Here is a 25101-nt window from a genome sequence, read left to right on the forward strand (position 1 = left end):
GCTTTTTTCTTTTTGCTTATGTGGTGCTGAGGAATCGAACCCAGGGCCTCAGGCATGCAAGGCAAGCGCTCTACCACTGAGCCACCTTCCCAGCCCCTGGTTTGAGTTTTGTGTGCATTCCTAACCATCAAACTGAAAACTGTGGCCCTTAGAGAAAAGGGAGAGGTGTTGGTAATTATCTTTATAAAGCCAATGGACATATGGGTGGGGAGCAGCTAGCCATTCCCACCTGCCTTTGGAAGCTGAGTAATCCCATAATTGAGCGATCCTGGGAAAGAAAGTCCAGGAACATGAAACATCAGATTTTGCCATGAAAATGAAAGGCAGGCTACAGGGCAGTGAGAGAGGCCTATTCTTCATTAGCAACAAACTTCAGCTGCTCTAAGTAATATCACTCCCTTCCAGGAAATACATTTTCTTCCCAACTCTCTCCTTTTGGTGTTCATAGGCTACACGAGGAAGTGTGGCCTTCAAAAGAACTGTCTTGCCATAGAAAATAATACAGAAAGTATTCAAAGAAAAAGCCACAAGGTTACCAAAGCTGTGATGGGCCCATTCATCAGGAAAATATAATTTTCTCACATGATGATGTATCTTCAAAGCACCAGTCATTGCATTAAAGTAGATAGAAGGGTTGCAAAATTTAAAGATAGCTCCAGTAATTCGCAGACAAGACTATAAGGTTTGATCTGCACCTTGGCTGTTAAGAAAAGTGATCCTTTTGTAAAAATCTCTGGATGAAATCCTACTTTCTCAAGAGAAATGTGGTCTTTATCTCATCTCTAATTTTAGAAGAGGGAGAGCCGGTTCGGGGGTAACATTGTAAATCGGTCAGTTTCCTTACCTCAGATTATCCTTCAAAATAGGGAAATGAGCTGGGTGCCTGGGGCCACACCTATAATCCCAGCTACTCAGGAGGCTGCAATCTGAGGATCACAGCTTGAAGCCAGTCCCAGACAGGAAAAGTCCAAGCAATTCTTATCTCCAATTAACCACACAGAAAAGGCAGAAGTGGAGCTGTGGCTCAAGTGGTAGACCCCTAGCCTTGAGTACAAAAGTTCAGGGACAACACACAGGCCCTGAATTCAAGCCCTAGCAGCAGCACACATAACACAACAATATCATCTTATATGCTCATATGGACCCAAGAGGTTTTTCTTTGTTGTTGTTCTCAATGCACTATGTAATTTCTTATTCTTTTGTCCCCCCCACCCAACTATGGTTTATCCCCTATTGTTACTGCATCCAATTTTGGTACCCTAGGTATTGTATATACATTTATCTGAACTAGGGAAGGGAAGGGGAGCAACAAAATGGTGAGACAAAGGACAAAGGGGAAACCTATGTAAAGTGATACTCACAAGACAATAAGTTGGAAATGATCTGTACAACTTGGGGGTGGATGGAGGGAAAGGAAAGAGGGAGAAAAATGAGGGAAGGGGTAACAAGTTATACAAGAAAAGTAATCACTACCTTATGTAACTGTAATCCTTCTGTACAACACCTTGACAATTAATTTTTTTTTTGGTCGATCATGGGGCTTGAACTCTGGGCCTGGGTGCTGTCCCTCAGCTATTCAGCTCAAGGCAAGCGCTCTGCATTTTAAGCCACAGCACCACTTCTGGTTTTCTGGTGGTTTATTGGAAATAAACCTGCCCTGGCTGGTTTTGAACTGTGATCTTCAGATCTATCTCAACTTCCTGATTAGCTAGGATTTTTTTTTTTTACAGGCATGAGCCACTGGTGCCTGGCTCTTGACAATGAAATTTCATAAAAATGAAAAAACCCCCACCGTAACAACAAATAAGTAAAATAAAGATAGAAAGATGAATTCCTATCTATTCTTGAGAATTGCTGCTGAATTAAATTTCCAGAATGATCCTGGACCACCTTTGGTTCCAATGTATTTTCTTTGTGAAGTCAGAACAACTCTGCTAATTGTAAGGTCCGCTCCTGGATGGCGAGCAGACTCCGCCCTCTTTGCAGCTAAGTCTCCGCCCACTACCTGCATTACCTAGGCAACTGTCACACCTGGAAGAGGTCATATCTGCATCTCTGAGGTCACTTCTGGATCCGATGTGGCCACATCCACCTGGTCCTACCTCCTCTTACCTGGTCCCATTTCCCTTTACCTGGCCACACCTCCCCCCCTTCTTTCCAGCTGCGTGGAGTGCCAACCTGACATGGTGCCAGCCCATGAATAAACCTGACCGTTACCTGAATACCATGTGTGTGGTGTTGTTTTTACTTGGCAGCCTCTTTAAAAACCTATTACTAATGACCAGCTTTTGGAAAGAGCAACCAACAGAAATGGTGGAGGAAGAAAGTGCCATGATACTTGGTAGCTCTTCAACGAATCATAACATTAGCAGACATTTTAAAATTAGCTTTCAGTAGCTGGACAAAGGGGTTTCAATTCAACATGCCAGTTATGAGTAGAATATGTCTTAAGCAATGTCACCCCTTCCATCTTTCTCTCCTTTCTCTCCCAATCCCTTTCTTTCTTTCTTTCTTTCTTTCTTTCTTTCTTTCTTTCTTTCTTTCTTTCTTTCTTTCTTTCTTTCTTTCTTTCTTTCTTTCTTCCTTCTCTCTCTTTCTCTCTCTCTTTCTCTCTCTCTCTTTCTTTCTTTTGCTGGTCCCTGGGCTTGAGTGCTGTCTCTGATCTTCTTTTGCTCAAAGCTAGTGCTCTACCACTTGAGCGGTAGCTCCACTTCCAGCTGTTCTTGGATAGTTTAGTGGAGATAAAGAAGCTTATAGACTTTCCTGCCCTGACTGGCTTCAAACCACAATCCTCAGATCTCCTCTTCCTGAGTAACGAGGACTACAGGCATGATCACCAGTGCCTGGCTCTCACCCATTCCTTTAAGTGACCTGGTTCTGTTTTCACATTGACTATTTACCCACCATTCCTGTCTCCATTCATCCACCTCCATTGCCTTAAGCTCCACCCACCTCAGACAGAATATGTTACAGCTTCTTAGTATTTATTTTGTTAAACTATCAGTTAATTGTTCAAAGGTGTTGCACCCTCCAAATTCTCCCTTGTGTCTACTATAGTCTATTCGTGTGTATCTGCGTATGACCCTTTATATATTTTCATAATTTAGATCTAACTTCCACATATGACAGCAAACATGTACCACCAGGCATTTTAGAGAGACATCTTCACTCTAGTGTATACCATGAAGTCACTGGCAAAAATATATGGGGTAAGGGGATGGAAAATTATGGTTTTTCAATTGAGTTGTCCTGGAAGCTGAGGGCAGCTGGAGGTATATTTAAACTGTCAGTGTAAAAATGACTTTGTCAGCCAAGTGACATTTCCTTCCTCTGTCAAGGAGGTAGGGGTACCAACTGTGAGAAAGGACATCACCTGATTAAGTTGACATTTCCTGAAGGGAGGAAAAATTGCTGTCTCTGCTTAGTTCATCAACAGTTGAAGAGTGAGTCAGCAAAAGACCAAAAATTCTGTGGGGATGTGCTATCCACTTTCAGCACTGGATGGGGCTGTGGACTGGGGACAAATAGGTTGGTAACTCCCCTGAAGTGTCAGGGCCCCTCAGCTGCAATTCACTCTATCACGATGATGTGAATTTCAGTGCCGTGAAAAATGAGGCCATTTCTCCTGCCAAAGTCAGCTTCCGTGTAGTGCTGAGGTGAGAAGAGGGACAGTTACAGAACTGCGAAGAACACTGCAGCCTTCCCAAGTGACTCAATTGGACCAAAGAGATGATGAGCTGGGTCTCTATCATATCTTCCTTGAAGAAACACAAAGAAATCCTTAGGCATGAATGGTGATAGAAGCTGGGTTGGACCTTGAAAGGGAAGAGACTTTTACTATGTGGAAGAGCACAGAAGTTGATTGAGAAACATCATTGATCAGGTCATCCATCCAGCTGCCAAGTCCTTATGACTTTGCAAGTTCTGTCTCACTGAATCTTTGCATAAAGCCTGTGGTTGAGGTATCATACTTACATAAAAAGAAACAAAGACTGAGTGGTTAATCTCCTCCAGGATACATAGCTGTTCGTGTCTGAATTGGGAAAAGTAGACAGCGACAAGCTCTGGCTTCTTTCTATTCCAGTACATTTCACCAACATGGAGTGCTTTCCAGGATGTGTGGTCCTGGTTTCTAAGACGATGAACTTCAATCATGAGTAGTTACTTCCAAAGAGGGTCTCAGGGGTCCATGACCTCTCTGCCTACTCTGATAAATGCTAAAGCTTTTAAATTTTCTTAACTTGCTGGCTGCAGGTGGCTCATGCCTGTAATCCTAGCTACACAGGAGGCTGAGAACTGAGGATTGTGGTTCAAAGTGAAGCCCAGGCAGGAAAGTCTGTGAGACTCTTTTTTCAAATTAACTATTACAAAACCAGAAATGGAACTATGGCTCAAAAGTAGTAGAGTGTTAGCCTTGAGCAAAAGAACTCAGGGACAGCTCCTGGGCCTTGAGTTCAAGTCCCATGACAAAAAAAAATCTTAACTTGGTCCTGAGTCAAGATATCACCATAGTTTTTGAAAACTAGATTAAAGAATGCAACACTTTCACAAGTAGCCATGGTGGTTCATAGCTCCTAAATGAAGGCTTCTGTATCACAGCAGCCTGTAGGCAGGTCCTGGGGTGCTGTTCTTCTGTCTTTGCTGTCCTACCACTGTGTCCATTGTGTGTCCTTGTAGTGTGCCACTAACTTCAAACAGAGAAGATGATAAAGGTTCTGAGCCAAAATTAGACACTAAAATTATTATTTTTCTCCCAGCACAGGGGTTTGAACTTAAGGCCTTATGATCTTGCTTGCTTTTTTTGTTTTGTTTTGTTTTTTCTACTCAAGGCTAGTGCCTAACCACTTGAGCCATATTACTTTTACATTTTTGTCAGTTCACTGGAGATAAGAGTCCCATAGACTTTCCTGCCAGGCTGGCTTCAAACCATGACCCTAAGTTCTCAGTCTCATGAGTAGCTAGGATTACTGGTATGAACTACTGGTGTTCAGCTCAGGATTTAAAAAAAAATTTTCTTTTTTTTTTTTTGTTGGTTGTGGGGCTTGAACTCTGGGCCTGGGCGCTGTCCCTCAGTTTTTTCAGCTCAAGGCTAGCACTCTATCACTTGAACCACAGCATCACTTCCAGTTTTCTGAATGGTTTATTGGAGAAAAGAGTCTCACGGACTATCATGTCCAGGCTGGCTTTGAACCACGATCCTCAGATCTCAGCCTCCTGAGTATCTAGGATTATAGGTGTGAGCCATCGGCATCCGGCTTCAGGATTTTATTTTTAATAAATGGTGGAAGATTACAAAACAAAGACTGTTGATGGACTTTTGGAGCCTGTGGAATGCCTGAGCAGTTGCTACCAAGTGGGTGTGCATGTTTTGCTCAGATGAACAGAGATCATTGCTTTGGTGCTATGTTTATTGTTGCTGGAGGACAGGACGGAGCCGACCAGGCTTTGCTTGGAAACATGCTGGTTTGCCAATGAAGTGGGATAGGCCAAGGATAAAACTCTCTGCTCTAACTGTCTATGGAGATAGTTCTGTTTGATTAAAAATTAGATTTCAAATACCTGAACAACACTTGGCACAGTGTTGTGCCTGACATGCCCAGGCACTGGTGGCTTAGCCTGTAATCCTAGCTACAGAGCTGTGACTCTAGTGGTAGAGCCCTAGCCTTGAGCAAAAGCAGCTCAGGACAACACTTAAGCCCTGAGTTCAAGCCCCAGGCTTGGCATGCATATGCCTATCTGACAGTGACCAAATTCTTAATTTTGTAGCATTAGATTACCTGGGGATTGTGTTTGAACACAGATTTGGATTAGACATGGAGTGGGGCCTGAGACTCTGCATTTGTAATCCAGCATGATGTTGGTTTTTCTTCTCTAGAACATGCTTGGAGAAGCAAGTGTGCAACAGTCTGGTACTTGTCCTAGGCATTTATGAGGATGGCAAATTCATCCACCTCATCATCACCACATAGATATGATGGTCTGGAGAAGGCAGGGGGGAGCTGGGGTAGGGGGGAGAAGGAAGGTTAGGCATGCTCAGAGAATGGCCGACAGTCTGAGTGGTAATAAATGTCAGCGGTAGAGATCACACAGTCCCATGTGAATGTTAGGCATTATTATATGTCTTATAGCGTTATCTATGTTCCAGGTTGTTGAGGAGCACAGGCTATGTGGTGATGCGTGTGTTTACACAAAAGAATTTGTTAATGAGCTTTTAAGTCTGCCTTTTAATGAGAAGTAGTTTATCAAAATGTCTCTCCCCATGAGAGAGATATGTATCATGCAGGCAAGAAATCTAGTTAAAGGGGATGAGACTTGTTGAAAAGACGTTCAGAATTGAGTCTGCAATGCACAACGTGTCAGTTAATGTAATGACTAATAATTCATGATGGCCGTCTGCTCCTTCCCAGATGCTTGGGCTAGAGGCGAGGAAGGAAGAGGGACGGAAGGGGATAGAATGATAAATTCTGGGCGAGAAGCCTCCCATTCTTTGCAAACCCTGAAAAGCTTTTCATTAGCACCATCTCAGCTGGCAGTCCATCAACTGGGGGTAAGGAAGGGGTTCTCTTATAGGAAAATTGCTTAGCAGTGAAAATGAATCTGGATGGATTATAATTAATAAATACTATTTTCTCAGAGTCCAAATGCAAAGGATAAATCAATAGCTCCAGTCATGCTACAGAGAAACCTAATGTTCTTTCCAGAAAGATGGGACATAAGTTGAGTGCTTTGCCACGGATGAGTTCTTTTTTTAACGGTATGAGATATAAGCTCAAGCCACAAGCTTGCTGGGTAGCTATTGTGTGACTGAGCCACACCACAGCTCACCACAGCCAAATCAATGGGACCTTCCTTTAGAGAGATTCTCATTGGATCCTACAGCTTTATGCAATATGGAATCTATTCCAGTCTATTCCTGGCTATTCCAGTGCCCTATCTCATCACCCCTTCAATATTTTACCTCTCAATATTTTTACCCCATCTTTAGCTATAGGTAAGCAAGACATTGCCAAACCTGAACAGAACAAGCTGGCTTGATTCTATTAGTCTCAAGGCTACCTATCCAAAGTTCTGTCCAAATAGTCAGTGGCTCTATTGCTTCAAAGATTCTGATACTTCTTTCTTTCATTTTTCTTTTTATCAGTTCTGGGGCTTGAACTCAGGGCCTGGACACTATCCCTGAGCTTCTTTTGCTCAAGGCTAGTATTCTATCTCTTGAGCCACAGTGCCACTTCTGGCTTTTTCTGTGTATGTGGTACTGAGGAATCAAACCAGGGCTTCATGCATGCTAGGCAAGCGCTCTACCACTAAGCCACATTCCTAGCCCCCACTATTTCTTTTCCTTTTCTTTTTATGCAGTGCTGGGGATCAAATATAGGACCTTGGGATGCTAAGCAGGAGCTCTATGACTGAGCTATATCCCCAGGGCTTCACAGATGCTAAAATGATGATGAATTAAAGGAAGCAAATTTCCTCAGATCCTCACTTACTCTTTACCTTCCCTCCCCCACCCCCGCCCCAATATTGAGAGCTCTTGGTGTCAGGATAGGCAGGATTAATCCTGCTGCTCACTGTTTTATAACAGATTGCCCTGGTGTTCTCCACTGTATCTGCTGTGTCTTTCCTCTGTTAATATTTAAAACCAAGCAACTTACTTTCTTGGAAGGCAAAATCCAGGTAGAAAAGATCGAAGTTTGTAAATTTCTCACTGGTTGTAATTTTTTTCAGGGTATTGGACAGTTCTTCTGCTCTCTGAGTATAAGAGAAAGAGAATTCTGTGAGACTTTGACTTTTGTGAGACAATTCAGGCAGAACAAAGAAATCGATCTTCCCCAGACCTCTCTCTCTATCTTCCTTTCTCCAAGTAATCAAGAGAGAACAGCGCAGCCCATTAAATTCTATTCGTGTGCAAAAGACCAACGAACGTATGAAAAATGTGACTGTTCATTAGGAATCAAATCAGTGCTGATTAAAATAATAAGACCTTCCATTTCCCATGGGACTGGCAATGATGAAATGAAGAACCCTGATAATACTGAATGCCGTTGGGGGCAGGTGAATAAGAATGTAGATTAGTTTCGCCTCTCTCAATTGCAATTTGGCAACAAAGACTGAATCCTTAAACATGGCCATACCCTTTGACCCAACAATTTTTACAGGAAGTAGTCTTAAGGGATAGAAATGCACACACAAAGCTCATCTTTATGTCTACCACCACTCATCACAGTGCTGTTTGTTTTTGTATTGGTACTAGGGTGAACTTAGGGCTTCATCTTCTCACTTGGCTTTTTTGCTCAAAGCTGGTATTCTACCCTGGAGCTATGTCTACACTTTCAATTGGTTTTTGTTTTTGTTTGTTTGGGGTTTTTTTTTGCTTGTTAATTGTAGATAAGAGTCTCATAGACCTCCCTGCACAGGCTAGCATTGAACCATGATCCTCAGACCTCAGCCTCCTGAGTAGCTAGGATGACAGTCATGAGCCACTGGTACCTGGCTCTAAAGATTCCTTTTTGACCTCTAGAGAACATCAGTTGTATAGGGCTGACCTTACTCACCCCTCCATCTCCTCACCCACACCCAGGAGCTGTTGAAACAGCTGTGTGTGTGTGTGTGTGTGTGTGTGTGTGTGTGTGTGTGTGTATGTGTGTGTGGAGAGAGAGAGAGAGAAAGAGGGAGCGAGAGAGAGAGAGAGTGAGAGAGAGAGAGAGAGTGAGAGAGAGAGAGAGAGTGAGAGAGAGAGAGAGGACAGCCTGGAGACCTCCCAGCAGTCACAGTGCACTGATGCTCTCTTGGCTCCTCCCACTCCTTGGAAGATTGATTTCATTGTTCACCAGCTTGGTGGTCATCTTGCACCAGACTATCAGAATAGGGAAGCAGTCTCAAACATAGGGGATCAAAAATGGTATGGATAGGTGTGGTGTCCTACCTCTGAAGTAAGAGTCCGGAGGGTCTTGTTGGAAGTCATCCAGCCATGACAGGGGGTAACCTGAGAGTAGAAACACATCATTTTGATTAGATAGAAATAGACCTGGGTAACGAGTGTGTGTGTGTATGTGTGCATGTGTATTTGTGTGTGTGCATGTAGGTATACACATGAATGTATTTGTTGTGCATATGTATGTATTCACAATCATGTATGTGCACACAAACATATACATGTCCATCTGTGTGCATATGTCCATGCTAATGTGTGTCATGTACATGTGTCAGGGGTTTTGGGTGTGCATGCATGTGCATGTATCCATGCTTGTGTGTCGTGTGTGTCCGTGGGCATGTGTGTAGATGCACATGTGTGCATGCGTGTGCACATGCCCATCTCATGTGTATGTGTGTGTGGTCATAAAGAATTAGGTTACAGGCTCACTTGGAGGCAGCTCAGGAAGGAGAAGAACTGTGCATAGGTCACGTCTTTATTTAGCTGACCTGGAAAACACAAAGGGTCTGGCATGTCATACGTAATCAGACACAGCAATATTCAGTGACATATACGTGTGATCCTGATGCCCAGCAGCCGCATGATTGAGCATTGCCATTGAAGAATGCCTGAGCTTTGCTTCTTTCTGTGTCCTTAGAAATTCAGGCCCCAAGAAGGGGTGGGTCCTTAGGGAGTTTCCTCCCCTGCAGAGCTCTTGGTGGGGTAAAGACTGGAGGATGGGACTCCTCTTGGCTCCAGGGAAGTGGGAAAAAATATCCTGTGCTCTTTCTAGACCAGAGTGCCTTGCTCATGCACAGTGCAGAACCGGGCCTTTCTCCTGGAAATGGCGAGAAACGCCAAGCTTTTGAGGGTTTACTGGGATATTCAGTGGATCTGAAGTTTTCTTTTTAAATTTAAAGAATATCCAGGCCTGACTGGCCCCACTGTCCCATGTGGAGGCACGGGCAGAGCATTCTGAGCATCTGAAGTTCTCACCATGGAGTGCTCCCCGCAGTCTGGTGAAGGCCTCCAGAGAACATGCTTGGGAAGGATGGGGAAACCAGCATGTTTTGTTTCCCTTTATGGCAATGGGCTAGGGGCTGCCCCGTGGTTCTCTTACTTGAACCTTGATCAGTGGGTGGGAGATGGGGGTCATACAGATCCTCTCTAAGCATCAGCAATAGAGTCTGAATCTGGGGCAGTATTTATTCTCTGCTCCCTTCTTTCTTCTTCTAGCTTATCTAGCCCCAGAGGTGGTCACTTTCATGCTGTGGCTGAGATACCAATTTTAGTGTCCCCCTCCCCAATCTCCAGGTGAGTGACTGCACCCATTAATACTTCTTATACTCTAAGGGGGGGGGAAACACCAAAGTGGATAATAGGACCTATCTCAGAGTGAAGTGGGAGATGGAAGGGGGTGGAATACAGTCTGATTTTTCACTTATAGCTCAGATGGCTTACACCAAAAGGTAGGTTCCATTTGCTTGTGATTGAGGAAAATATATTGATCTCAGGTGGGTGAAAGAATCTTAGGATGAAAAGTCATGGGCTTCAAAGTCACAGTGACACGCCAGGTCTCTTTTCTGCAAGAGCTTCTGCTTCTTCACATTTTAGGCAAATCACAAACCACTGGTGTCTACCTTGGCTTCATTTTCGTGAGCCAATGTAGAGCCCCGAGCTCCTGCATTCCCCAATCCCTGCTCTCCACACTGAAGCTTTACTTCTACTTTCTTTCCTTTATGGCTTTTTCCACTTTGTCCACTTCCTCTGTGAGACCCTGCTAGTCTCAGGCCTGCCTACCCAGCTGTGTGACTGATACCTTCCACCTCTTTTCCTCACCCAGGCTCCTCCCTCTTCTCACATCTGTTTCTGTCTGGCCTTTGTTTTTTTGCTGGCTGCCCTCTTCTTTCTTTGTTCAAACTGGGGTTCTGTTATGAAACAGAGGAGAGATGACAAAGGGAACTAACACACTCTCCTCCCTGGTAGGGGTGACATGGGAGCATGTTTGTTCTGGGGATTTCATGCTGTGGCTTCACCTTTTCTTTGGGGGGTGCTATGCTTGGTTGTTTTACCTTAGGGGAAGGAGGTAGTAGAGAATGTATCATTGACCAGGGGCCTCTCTCCTTGGTCCCCAGACCCTCTGCTCCCTGACTTCTAATCTTTAAGTGGTAGCTACAGTCAAAACTGGAGTTTCTCATAATCATGTTTCTAGGCTCAAATAAAGAAGCATTCAGAACTCTAACACACACACGCTCTCTCTCTCTCTTTCTCTCTCTCTTTTCCCTCCCTCGCTCCCCCCTCCACCCAACTTGTTTCTGCTCCACCCAACTTGGAGCTCAGAGCTCTGGGAGTCTGACTCGAGTGTCAGGCTACTGATTGGGATAAGGGCTATGCTAACCTGGAGATTGGACAACCTGGAGGCGGGGAGTGTGAGGGCAGCCGTCCTCTCTCTCCCTCTTATGAGCATGATGAGCCCCATTGAAGGACAATGCACAAGCCGGAGGCCTACCTTCCTCCCTACTCTTTCTAGAAAGGACCTTGATACCTCTTTAAGAAGTATATAACCTATTTTTCCATGGCAACCAGGCATCAGGGATAATTTGGGATGTGAATAATTACTTAAATGTATTAAACACATTTTAGATGGCTTCAACTTTTTCCCTAATTGGCATCCCCGCCCCCAAATTAAAGGCTGTTTATATAGAATAAATGGCTCTCTCCACTAGATGCCAGTAGCACCTCCTCTCACAGCTGGCTGAGAACCATGGCTTATAGAGACCTCTAATCAAGTTTTTTCTTCCTTTCACTTTTTTCTCCCCCACAAATTTCATGGGGTCATTATTACCTATACTGATTAAATCAAGTGATTGTGTGACACACACACACACACACACACACACACACACACACACACGGGGGAGGGAGAAAATGTCTAACTAGAGTGTATGGAAACCGAATGAGATTTGAAAACAGAAAAGTCAAAGTCACGTTTCCATGGAGGAAACTGGGGACACATGTCACCTGTCCGCCATCTTCCTCTCCCTCCCATTTCCAAGCACAGGAGAATTAGACAGTTTTGAGGGAATCTGTTGAGTGGGGTGGGAGCTACACACATCTCGGGGTTCATACAACGTGTCTCCGCCCAAGTGGCAAGTGTTCTTTAAAGGCAAGGCACCCTAGAATGGAATGCAAATCTTCCCTGGGTACCCACACTTGTTTCTCAAAGGCGCTGTTAGAGTCTTGTGAACCACAAGGCTTGTTCTCCTTAGATGAGGCAGGGTAATGTTTTGCTTTAATGGCTGTACCTGGGATACATTTCAGGAAGCTGAAGGAGAATGGCTTCATCCTCAGTGGTATGAGGTTAGAATGAAGAGTGGAAATCCCTTTAAGAGCAGGTTAAAGGAGACACACTCCTTTCTCGTGTGAACAGGATGGGATTTCCTGAAGGAGGAGGTAAGGATGACTTATGTAGGGGCTATTGGAAGGGGACAAAAGGAGATGGAAAAGCTGCACAAAGCATTATATATGCAAGGAAAAACTCATGGTGGTCTTAATTGTGAAATCGTGTTCTTATCCCACTCTCTGGAGGGCATTAAAGAATGAATTTTGGACCACCTCCTTTGTATCACTTCCTTGACTATAGGGATGTGTGTGGACCTTTGGCATGATTTAAGCTTGGTTGGTCTCAGGAGTTGGGCATGACGATAGCAGGAAGGGGCAGCCTTTTCTTTGCCAGTAGCTGACCGGTGATCTCAATGTGAGCTGCACAGGGGAGGCCAGCCTCTCCTTGTAGATGCTCATAATGGAGGACTGAGGCCAGGGTCCTGTGTCTGTCTCCCTGCTTAGCTCCCCTGCTGACACACTTCTCATCATCTAATTTGCTTTGGGTGTCTTCTTCTCTACTGGAATATGGACAGGGATTCAGAGCTTTTGTACTCTCTGCTGGTTAGCTGGTATCTAGAAAAGCACTTGCATGTGTGAGTACTTAATAGTTTTCGAAGGACATCCTTCCCCTGAAAGGAAGCTGAGCTCTGCTACACCCAGCTTATAGACACAAGAAACTGCTGAGACCTTGGATGAGTCATGTTACCTCTCTGGTTTTAGCTGTTTTCATCTACCTAATGAAATTAGGGATTAAGGATAGTTATAACAGCCCTTCCTAGTGTGACTACAATGTTTATGTTGTTTGGACAATCATGGAAGCATTAGCGCTGTGGCTAGAAGTTAGAAATTTCTGGGGGAATTTAAGGGTATTGAGAGCTAGGATGCCAAAAGCGTATATCTGTAAGGTGTGGAGCCATAATGGGTCCCCTGAGAAACTCATTCAGAGGAGGTTTCCAGTTCCTCCCTTTGAATTGGGGCTTTCTGTTTCTTGTTTGGGCATCTTCTGCTCATTCTCGATTTCACTTATTAACTGAGTTTCCTGATTTAAAGTTTTACCTTTTGATTTGTCCTAATTTTTGACTAATAGCCTCTGTCCCCTCTGTCTTTGAATCTGATTTGAACAATGACCTTCAGATATTGCACCAGAGGGCTCATCCCTCCACTGATTCTGACCTATGTTCTGTGATGCTCATTCAGATGCATTCTTATAGGGTTTTAACTATGTGTACATTGGACATAGGAACATGAACATTGTGAAGGAGTGGAAGTCTTCACCCACTGGTACCTAAAGGATGATATCTGTCATGCAGATTATCCCAGAGAAAGGCTCCATCTGGCAAACCATACAGAATCACATGGCTCCCCTTGGGCAGGTGGGCATTCAAGTAATTCAGACTCTTTATGACCTTGGAGTATAATTTCTCAGGAGTAGTCATTTGGGGAACTGGATCAACCTTCCTGTTGGTGGAAGAAACAGAAAATGACTTAGTTGATTATAAAGACAGATGCATGCCAATACAATATATAATACATATGCATTTACACATATACACACATAGATACATACATGCATATACATATGGTACTATTGTCCATAATATTCCTGTTTTTTTTTAACCACTCTGACCTAGGGTCAGATGGTACTGCCTAAATCAGTTGTGATTGGGTGGGCCATGTGACTGGTTCTGGCCTGTGAGTTTGGGGCAGAAGGGACACCTGTCATGTGGGAGAGAGCCTCTAGAATGTTCTTTTTCTTTACCCGTGGGCATAGAGAATATTCCAGATGGCTGCTGCTCAGAACAGATTCCCATGGTCATCCTGGGGGGACATGGGTATGAGTGAAGAGCTCATGTTTATGCTCCTAAAATTTTAGGGGCTGTTTGCTGTAGCCCCTGTAGCCTTGCAGTTCATAGAAAGGCTCTGCTATCACTTAAGATGAATTTGATACCTTGGGGTCTGAAACTTGGTCTTTAAAGCTTAATATATATCACAGAATCCTTGCATGTATCACAGGGCTAGCTTTGCTTCTATCTCATGAAGTAATGTTGTGTGCCCCTGCTACATCTTGCTTTTTCTTTTTTTTGCCAGTCCTGAGGCTTGAACTCAGGGCCTGGACACTATCCCTGAGCTTCTTTTGCTCAAGGCTAGCACTCTCCTATTTGAGCCACAGTGCCACTTCTGACTTTTTCTGTTTATATGGTACTGAGGAATCAAACCCAGGGCTTCATTCATGCTAGGCAAGTACTCTGCTGCTAAGCCACCTTCCCAGCCTATATCTTGCTTTTTCATCCTGCCATTTCTGTATTGGGTTTGGACTTTCACGAGTGTCCTGATAGACCATATTATTCTGTTATTCTGCTGCAACAACAGTTTCCAGCAATCTTGTAAAACTGTCCTTCTCTACATAATAGTGGTATGTGCGACAGAGGATATTTATTCAAGCTTTGAAATAGAATGGCCTCATCTCATTTCATGCAAGTTAGTAAAACAGAAAAAGGAAGGGCTGTAATTAGCTATAAGTAGTGTAAGTCTAAAATCAAAGGAAATCTATAACCTCAACCACACATGGATTGAATTTAAGCTGATTGATTTATTTTCAACATAAGTATAGTATATATAAAAAGAAGCATCATATATATATATATATATATATAATTCTAGGACTACATCATTCAAACTTACACTAAAGTTACTTATGTGTATGTTTAAAAAGCACAGTATAAACAAGGATGCCAGTTTCTGGGCTTTAATCTCTCTCTCTCTCTCTCTCTCTGGCACTAGGGTTTGAACTCAGGACTTGGGTGCTGTCCCTGAGCTTTTCTGCTCAAAGCTAGCCCTCTACCACTTGAGTCACAGCTCCACTTCTGGCTTTTGGGTGGTTAATTGAAGAAAAGACTCACAGCCTTTCCTGCCCAGGCTGGCTTCAAACCACGATTCTCAGACCTCAGCTTCCTGAATAGCTGGGATGACAGGCCTGAGCCACCAACTTCCTCTGGTGATGTTTTTGGAAGACTAAAGAACCCAAGTGGTTTGGGAAATATCTCCTATGTCTCCCTGACATCTTTCAGGGGCTGAATGGCTAAACTGAAGATGTCTAGCCTTTTCCAATCAGGTGTTCTGGGTCTGTGTCAAGACCACACTGTGGGGCTGGGAAGGTGGCTCATTGGTAGAGTGCTTGCCTTGCATGCATGAGGCCCTGGGTTCAATTCCTCAGCACCACATAAGCAGAAAAAGCTGGAAGTGGCACTGTGACTCAAGTGGTAGAGCGCTAGCCTTGAACTGAAGAGCTCAAGGACAGTGTCCAGGCCCAGAGTTCAGGCCCCACGACCAACACCACCAACAAAAAAGACCACACTGTGGTCTCAGTGTGCCCACCCACCCCTCCTTACACACTGGTAGCTCAGCTTGGACACTCAGAATGGCAGATCAGGGACAAGGAGGGCCCAGCTTGCAGACAAGAGATGGAAATTTGAGAAAGTAATGAGAGAGAAGTTGGTGCCCTCTGATGTACCTTTGGACACACAGCTAGGCTGGGAGCAGAGAAAGTCCCTCATGCATGGGCGTGGCTCAGAAGCTTGTCCTTGTCCTAATGAATCGTGCCTGATCGTGCAAAATAAGCCTCTCTCCTTGGGTGCTTGGGTAGCTGTGATCATTTCATTATGCTGGCAAGCACGCCAGCCAGATTGCACCTGGATGATGCCAGGGAGAAATGCCCTCTGCTGAGCAAGAAGGCAGACAGCCTCTGCTGAAAGCCAGCTTCTCGGAACCAAGCTGACACCCAGAGACCCTCTGATGGCATGCTCCTGCTTTTGCATCATCCAGGTAAGTGGGCTAAGGCCTTGTCCTCCTGCCAGCCAGCAGCAATCTCATCCCTGGGCTCTCATCCAATCCCTGAGATCTCCTGACATAGACAGGTAAAGGGGGATGAGCTGGGCCTGCATTTCCCCAAGGCTACAGACTAGGGAAAAATCCCTTGCAAGTGTGTGTGTCCTGGAACACTCGGGCTGGCTGGGAAATTCCTTATCATTGCCTTGGCCCTTTTTACTTCTGACTATGGAGTTTGGAAGAGAGTTCTGGATAGCAGGCATTCAGCCCTCTTCCTTCCCTGCTGGCATTTCTACCATCTGTGTGGCTATGTGGAGCACTATAGTCCAGGCTCCTTGGCAGCTGTGACCTATTTGTACTCTGGCTACTTCTCAATGCAGCACTGGTTACCTGTCCTGGGCCTGACCCAAAGCAGTGGCATTGCAGAAGAACAATGTTTGGAGTCAGAGGGTTATGAGCAATCTGGGTGGGTGGTTCTGGGCTTTTCTACTAGATAAAAATGTACTATTTATGAATTCTATGTCCACTGTAAAATACAAGTCAATACATGGGGCTAGTCTTAGATACTATACAATCTGTCACAATTCCAGCCATTACAAAATTCTTCCTCCCTCCATCCCTCTCTTTCTCTTTTCCCTTCTCTATTTCCTTCCTTCCTTCCTTCCTTCCTTCCTTCCTTCCTTCTTTCCTTCCTTCTTTCCTTCCTTCCTTCTTTCTTGAAGCCCATCCTGGGGCTTGAACTCAGGAACAGAGCACTGTCCCTGAGCATTTGTGCTCAAGACTAATGTTCTACTACTTGAGCCACAGCTCCACTTTTGGATTTTTTTTGGTGGTTAATTGGAGAGATAAGAGTCTCATGGACTTTCTTGTCTGGGCTGACTTCAAACTATGATCCTCAATTCTCAGCCTCCTGAGTAGCTAGCATTGCAAGCATGAACCACTGACACCCAGCACAAAGTTCTTTTACGGACATCATGTTGAGGTGTCAGAGATGGGCTGTCGGACTTTATGATTTCATGCTCTAAGGCAGCATAGCCCCCACACCCCAAAGGTTCTCCTGCTCTAGCTCATCTACATTTGTTGTTCCCCTGGACTCCCCTTCTTCTGTATTACTTCATGAAATAGCTTGCAAGGGCAGGGACAGGAAAAAACCCAGGGAATCTGGGATTAGGTAAAGCTTAGGTAAACTTGAATAGGACACATGACAAAGCTAGTTACCCCTGCATTGCTTTCCTTCCTAAATTCTTTTTTTTGTTTTTTGGTTGGGGCCTGAACTCTGGGCACTGTCCCTCAGCTCTTCAGCTCGAGGCTAGCACCCTACTACTTGAGCCACAGTGCCACTTCTGGCTTTTTTTTTCTGCTTACCTGGTACTGAGGAATCGAACCCAGGGCCTCGTGCATGCAAGGTTCTACCACTGAACCACCTTCCCAGCCCTCCTAAATTCTTGATGCTAAAAGCTTTCTTCCAATCCTGATGGCATCCATTTATCAGGTGTGTACTGAGTAATTACATGAGTTTAGGGAACCGAGAAAGAGGAGCCTAGCTGCCCCGGTCAGAACTAGCAGCATCAGACTCAAGATAAAAAAGAAAAGAAAAAAGTCATGGGACAATCCTGTTCTGGCCAGCTTGGGCTTTGTATGACATCTTTTGCTCATCTGGGGATGTCTGTTCCACCTTGACATTCTGGCAGATGGACAGGAATAGCTGCCATCTGTCTTTATTTTTCTAACCCCTCCATAGGACATGGCAAAGTGGGCACTGCAGGAGCACCCTGCCCTGCCAGCTCTGCTCTCTCACCCACATGCTCGCTGCTTCTCTGCCTGGTTTTCTGGCAGGGGAGGCTGGCACTGGTCTCTGGCTGGTGTCTGCCTGCTCTGTTCTCTGGCTCTTTGGAAATGAGAAAGCAGGAGTGAGGTTGGAGGTATCTCTGGGGGTAAGCAGGTTGTTCTGGAAAAGTCCAGCTTCAGGGGTTCGAGCTTTGAGATGCTAGGCCTCTTTTTCGCCATCATTCTTTTGTCAATCATCCATTTTCTCTCTGCCTGCTCTCTGTTCCCCCTGGGGGACCTGATTTTGGGAATGGAGGGACACTGGCTGGTCTGACCATTCATTTGTTTTCATTGTGATGCATCCTTATCCTTTGTAGGCTCCTTGGAGATGTCTCTCAAGAGAGAGACCTCTGTGGGCCTCTGTGTCATTGAGTCCCAGTGCTACTACACACCATGAGTGCTCCCCACAGATTGTACAAAGGTGAGTGAGTGCAAGAAGGCAAAGAAGGCCAGTGTGAGGCTGAAAGAGCATGGGTCTGAGCCAGAGAACCCGTGTTGGCTCTCAGCTTTGCCATTCAGCAGCAGCAAGAGGTCAGTTCTTTCACTTTGTGAGCCTCAGTTTCTCCATCTGTAAGTGGAAACAATCACACTTGCTTCTTAGGACTGCTGCAAGGGTGGAATGATAGCATGGCACAGCTCTGAGCTCATTATGACAGGCATTAGGGGATATTTGTGATGGTCTAGGTCCTCAGTGTGTAGCCTTGGCCAGTTTGAGGTTCTAGGGAGAGGAGAAAACCAGCCTGGTAGGACAAGGGTAAGGCATGGTTCCTGAGCACTTCTGGATCATTGGGCAGAATGTCCTGCCCTGAGCTTCCTTCTTGATTCTGTCTCTACATCTTTCATCATCAGAGTTAAATGCAGGCATCTGAAAACAGCCATGTTATAATAACACTGAACTTTGGTCTTACAACAAGCCTGGGAGGCTTGGTGAATGAACTGGGGCATATTAGGTGGGCTGTGAGCAGGGGATGGAGTTCAGTGCTGCTATTTATTCACGAATACCTTGAGCAGGTCATGCAACCTCTCTTGGCTTAACTTTCCCTGTTCTTTTTTTAACTTCTTTTAAATAGTGAGTAGGTGGCAACTACAGAGTCAATCTATATCCGGTTTTACTTTTATTCATTTATTTTAGCCACAAGCACAAGCTAGGTGGGACTCATACATATAGCATATTCCTTAGGGGGCATAGACAGGTCAAGGGGAAACTAAGTCAATCAAAATTCAAAACCACTGCTATTGTTAGCAGTTTAACAAAGCTCCTTTTTCTTTCTTTCTTTTTCAACTTGGGTCATGAGCATAAATAGTCTTGGCTGTGAACTACGTGTAGTTTCTTCACAAAGGCTGTGGGCTCTGTGCTGTACCTTCCACAAAAGGATGTTACCAGAATGAGTGAGCACGGGCTCTTGAGAGACAGAGGTGGCTCTGCCTTATTCATTTTATTTAAGAAACTCATGGGCTCTGAAGTGTAGATCTGAGTAGCATCTTTCATGCATGATGTCCATCTGTTGTGTATGTCAGATGCATGGTTCAGACACAAAAGCAGCTCTTAGCTTTGTAGGCCCTATTTGTGGATCTCACATGTATAGGTCTTACTTTTAACATAGAAAAGTTCATTCACTCTCAGATCACTATAATGGAGTTGAGTTGCTATAGGAGAAGGTAAGGAAGAAGGAGGAAAATCTAGCCAACTTGAGGGGATGGGTGGGGTTGGAAGAGATAGGGGAAGAATATGGGAAGGCGTGACACTGATCAACATGCATCGACACATTGAATTGAGCTCCCTTTACATAATTATTCAAAGACAATAAAAATAAATTTAAACAATTTTGGAAATCTTTCCTCAGTGACTCACCCATTGCAGACATCATTTCCAATCATGGCGTATATGACAATGGCTGGATGGTCCAACACTTGGTTCCTAGACAAGCTGAGAAGCCACAGGTGAGTTCTGAGGGTCAGGTACTGTGAACCTAGCTTTTAATCAGGGACACAGTCTGGACTCAGAGAAAATACCTTTGTACAACCACCCTCCTAGAAAACTTTTCTTTCATTGAGTATAGTTAATCCCCATTCCATTTCTCTTCTTTTCTATAATACGGAACTCAGTTCTTCATTGGGGAAGTGTGCCATCGATGCTCAGAATTGAAGAGCAAATTGAGATGCATATGGTGATCTTCCTAGCATCTATCAAGGCCTTTGTTATCAGCAGCACAGGTGAATTACCTGGATTACTCATTTCAGATTCCTAGGATATCCTCACAACTATGGACCTGTCGTCACCTTCAGAAAGGTAGGACACTGCAGAATTTTAATCCCAACTGGGCACAAACATATTCTTTTAGCTATATGGCACAATACTTAGGACTTTTTAATTATACCTTTCAAACATAAATTTTATCTGATTCCTATGCAATTAGAATTAGAATTCATTTCCCTAGCTTCTATAGATATATACACACATGAATCACCTCCTAAGCTTATTGGACCAACAAATGCTATCACAGTATTTTATGATAGTGAACAAATGAGCTCAGTAGAAACAATTGTTTCTTTTTCAAAATGAGTAATCAAATTGAAAAATATTTTTTTAGATCCATCTTCCCCTTACCTTTCTATAAATTTCTCCAGGTTTTGGGAAGATGCACCTGAGTGATTAAAATGGAGGAAGTTAGGCTAGTGAGTTCAAGTGACAACATCAACATGAGCGTCTGGTTGGCTGAATTCATAAAGGAAGCATAACAGTGCAGGCATCAGAGTTTCTCCAGGCCATTGTGCTGATGGAGAGAACTTGCTTCCTGTGATGTTCTGCAGTGTTTCCACCTGGGATTCTCCTTGAAAGGAGTTCTGATAATTTGACATTGCCAAATGTTATACAGGAATTTGATCAACGAGATACAGAGAAGCCACATTTTAAGAGATCAAATTTTGGTAGTCTTCATTAAAATGCTAGAGTCAGCAAGCAGACTCTGATCCTCAAAAGTTTGCAGCCCCATGTTCAGCTAGCACAAAGTTTATATAAGCCCAAACCACATATGGTGTGAGGAAGAAAACCTAACAAAAATGTTTTGCAAAAGTAAAAAGCAAGCCAGGTAAGAAACTAAACCTAACAAGTGTTTTACAACACAACCAACACAACCAAAAGCTGTATTTATCTATTTCACTGATCTATATATAATATCATATATGTATGTAAGTATATATTATACATATATGTATACATTACATACACATATATACACACATATGTAATTTATATGTAATCTATCTATCTATCTATCTATCTATCTATCTATCTATCTATCTATCTATCTATCTATCTATCTATCATCATATATACATGACAAACTGCCCCCAAAGTAAGAAATCAATCAGTGAAGGACCAGAGGAATGGGAAAAAGCATTCTTTGTGAAGCATGATTTCTTTGGAGAGATCCATTTAGGCTTCTGCTGCTAGTTCTCCTACTCCCAGGCCTCTGTAAGGCTGTCTGGTGAGTGCCAGGCTTTGGCTGTAGAGCTGATGCTTTTCAACTCTAGTGATGATATGTGTTGCCATCCTCCCTTTGTCTCCACTACCACCTGCTGTGAATCTCTTACATGAAAACAATATTGAATGAATATCTATATTATGTCAGAAGTTTTTAAACATGTATCAACTTACTTAAGCACCAGTGCCACTATGAGAGCTAAGCACTGAGGTATTCCTTTTTATGTAGGTGAGGAAATCGAGACTCATGCAAACGACTTGAACCAAAGCAAAGATATCCAAACATGGGGAGTTGCAATTCTAACTGGTTCTTCTGTCTGCAATGCTGAGTTCTGGCTCCGTATGAAACACTGCCTCACCTAGGAACTATAAAACCAAATAGGCTAACTGCCTTTAGTCCCAAAAAGGCCTATCTGCCAGAAGTGAGTATTCCTCATATATATAATGCTCCTCAGTGGATGGAAGTTGTAGAAACAGTGTCCTGTTATCCTTTCTCATAGGAAAATCTTCCTATCATGTCCATCCTTGGAAGTTTGAGAGGCGAGTGTGTGTTATAGCGATCCACATGAGGAACAGCATCTTGTCCAGCCAGGAAGGGCATGTGACACTGTGTTAATCATGCAGTAATGTCTTTTTTGTATTGTAGAATTAGTTGCAGGCTGTATAGACAGCATTGATGATCTCCCAGCTAAATCAGAAATGTTAACCTGTGAAATATGTTTGCATTGTTATATAAACATCTCCACTTATCCATCTCCTCAACTTTTCCATCACCTGCAACTGAAAATCTGTAGTCGTTCTTTACTGGTGGATAGCTGCTTACATATGCCATTTAACTTTCCAACTCTCTGAATTTAGCTACTCTAGAATTTCACATAGGCAGTTCATGCAATATTTGCCTTATTTCACAAGCAAGGTTTATCCATGGTTCAGGACCTATCAGAATTTCTTTCTTTTTTGATGTACATTTTGTTCATCCATTCACCCATCAATAGGGATTTGGGTGATTTCCATCATTTCATTATTGAAATAATGCTGCTATGAAGATGAGTGTACAAATACCAGTTCAAGTTTCTGCTTTCAGTTATTCTAGGTGTGAATGTAGTAATGGTGTATACGATAATTCCACATTTGATGTTTTTATTGGAGGGGGAGATTGCTCCATTATTTTCTTTGGTCATCTCCTCCCCCCACTTTTTTGGTAGTGAGTCAAGATATTATTAAAAACACATTCAGTCTGGGTGTTGGTGGCTCACACATGTAATCCTACCTCATGCCTGTAATTTCAGGAGGCTGAGATGTAAGGATCACAGTTTGAAGCCAGCCTAGGCAGGGAGTCCGTGAGACTCTTATCTCTAATTAACCACCAAAAAAACCCAGGAAGTGGAGCTGTGGCTCAAGTGATAGAGTGCTAGCCTTGAGCAAAAAATCTCAGCAACAGTGTTTGGGCCCTGACTTCAGGCCTCAGGACCATCATCCCCTCAAATATGCACGAAGGCTCATCATTTGAGGTTAGCCTTGTCACCTGTGCCATGCGTGCATTCTCTCACCAAGTCATTCATTTATGAGTGCTGGCTGAGTGTCTGCTACAGCACAGCGAAGTAACAGATGACATAAGCACAGCTCTGGGAACCATTGTTCCCAGTGGTTACTGGGAACAATTTTGAAATTAGTGCAAAAGCTTGAAAAAGAGGCAAAGCTCAATGCAACTGGATATTTATTATCTCTGCTTGGGAAGACTTTACAATCCTGAGTCCCAAATTTCTTTATATTCAATCTTTGCCCCAAATTTCTGTATATTCAATCTCTCTCTGCTGTCTTCAAGAAGGGGAGATGAGGCCACCACCTTACCCTTGCTGATGTGGCCCTGTGGTGACTCACACACCACTGGCCCTTTTCCTTCCACCCCACAACTCCAAACTCCTCATTTTCAATGAGGAGGTGTTTAATTCTCACTTTGTGACTTTTTCTCTTAATGAGAAGAAAAAAAACAATGAAACTTAGCCATGAGGGGGACCAGATTTGTCATTATGCAAATATAACACGGGTTTTGAAGTACACATTGCCCACCCAGCTTGAGGAAGGCAGAACTGGAATCCTGTGGTAGAATGCCATAGCCAATGCTACTTCTACTCCTTTGCTCAGGACAGCAGACCAATGGCAGCTGGTTGTGGTGGACTTAAAAGAGTAAAGACCACTGGCTGTTGTGGTACATGACTATAACACTAGCACTCAGGATATTGAGTTCAAAATTAATTGTGCAAAGGCACAGAGTAAATATAAACAGCCACCCAATGAGCTAGGAATTATCTATTCTTTTGTATTGGGATGTCTATGATTTGGGGGTTTTGTTTTATTTTGTTTTGTGCCAGTTCTGGGGCTTGAAGTTAGGGCCTGGCTGTTCTCCCTGAGCTTTTTTGCTCAAAGCTAGTGCTCTACCACTTGAGCCATAGCTCCACTTCTAGTTTTCTTTGGTAGTTTAGTGGATATAAGAGTCTCACAGATGTGGTGCTGGCAAAACTGGTTAAACACCTGTAGAAAACTAAAGATAGATCCTTATATATCACCTTGCACCAGAATCAACTCCAAATGGATCAAAGACCTCGAAGTCAAAACAGACACCCTAAAACATTACAGGATGGAATAAGAGAAACTCTAGGGCTCCTTGGCACAGGCCAAAATTTTCTTAATAAAGACCCAGAAACACAACAAATCAAAGAAAGGTTGGACAAATAGGACTGCATGAAACTGTAGAGTTCCTGCATGGGAAAGGACATAGCAAGCAAGATCAATAGAAAGCCTATGGATTAGGAGAAGATCTTCACTAGCCATATAACAGACAAGGATCTCATATCTAAAATATACTTAGAACTCAAAAAACTAAATCCCCCAGCAACAAATCCTCAAAGAAACAACTGCCAGATAAATAAGTAGGATAAAGACTTAAAGAGAAACTTCTTTGAAGAGGAAAGAAGGATGGTCAACAGACACATGAAGAAATGCTCAACTTCTCTAGCCATAAAAGAAATGCAAATCAAAACAACATTGAGATTCCACCTCATCCCAGTAAGAATGGTTATAATCAAGAACTCTAATAACAACAGATCCTGGAGGGGATGTGGACAGAAGGGAACCTTACTGCATTGTTAGTGGGAGTGTAAACTTGTTCAACCATTTTGAAAAGCAGTATGGAGGTTCCTCAAAAGACTCCACATAGAGCTCCCCTGTGATCCAGCAATCCCACTTCTGGGTATTTACCCAAACAATCACAAACAAGGCCATACTAAAGCTAGCAAAACAACTATGTTTATTGCAGCATTATTTACCATAGCTAAGATATGGAACTAACCCGGTAGATGAATGGACATATATCACATTCATATATATATATGAATTTTATGCTTCCATCAGAAAGAATGACACTGTCCCATTTGTTAGGAAATGGAAAGACTTGGAAAAAATTATATTAAGTGAAGTAAGCCAGGCTTAAAGAAACACAGGTCCCATGGTTTCCCTTATCTGCAATAACTAGTGTATGTTTAGGACAAGCAGAAAAGGTCAAAAGCTGTATATAGATGAACATATAAGATGATGCTAAGCGAAATGAACCTCAAGATCAGGACACAAGAGGTTTTATCTTTCTTGCTGTTGTTTTTAATGTACTTATAAT

At 43.4% G+C, this 25101-nt stretch overlaps 1 protein-coding gene across 2 annotated transcripts in view; it reads right to left on the reverse strand.

The window, feature by feature from the left end:
* Window positions 1–25101, reverse strand: part of Aoah (acyloxyacyl hydrolase (neutrophil)) — a 170734-nt gene that overhangs the window by 8162 nt on the left and 137471 nt on the right. The window contains exons 14-19 of one of the 2 annotated variants that reach the window (XM_013036058.1): window positions 20556–20592; window positions 19800–19865; window positions 13581–13753; window positions 9362–9420; window positions 8924–8983; window positions 7653–7749 (exon numbers count right to left, since the gene is read on the reverse strand). In XM_013036058.1, coding sequence (XP_012891512.1) covers window positions 7653–7749; window positions 8924–8983; window positions 9362–9420; window positions 13581–13753; window positions 19800–19865; window positions 20556–20592 — 492 coding nt within the window. Of the gene's footprint in view, window positions 1–7652; window positions 7750–8923; window positions 8984–9361; window positions 9421–13580; window positions 13754–19799; window positions 19875–20555; window positions 20593–25101 lie in introns of both variants that reach the window. The other variant, XM_013036057.1, reaches the window with a different exon arrangement.

This window comes from Dipodomys ordii, unplaced genomic scaffold (assembly GCF_000151885.1).
Source record: "Dipodomys ordii isolate 6190 unplaced genomic scaffold, Dord_2.0 Scaffold245, whole genome shotgun sequence".
Classification (NCBI taxonomy): domain Eukaryota; kingdom Metazoa; phylum Chordata; class Mammalia; order Rodentia; family Heteromyidae; genus Dipodomys; species Dipodomys ordii.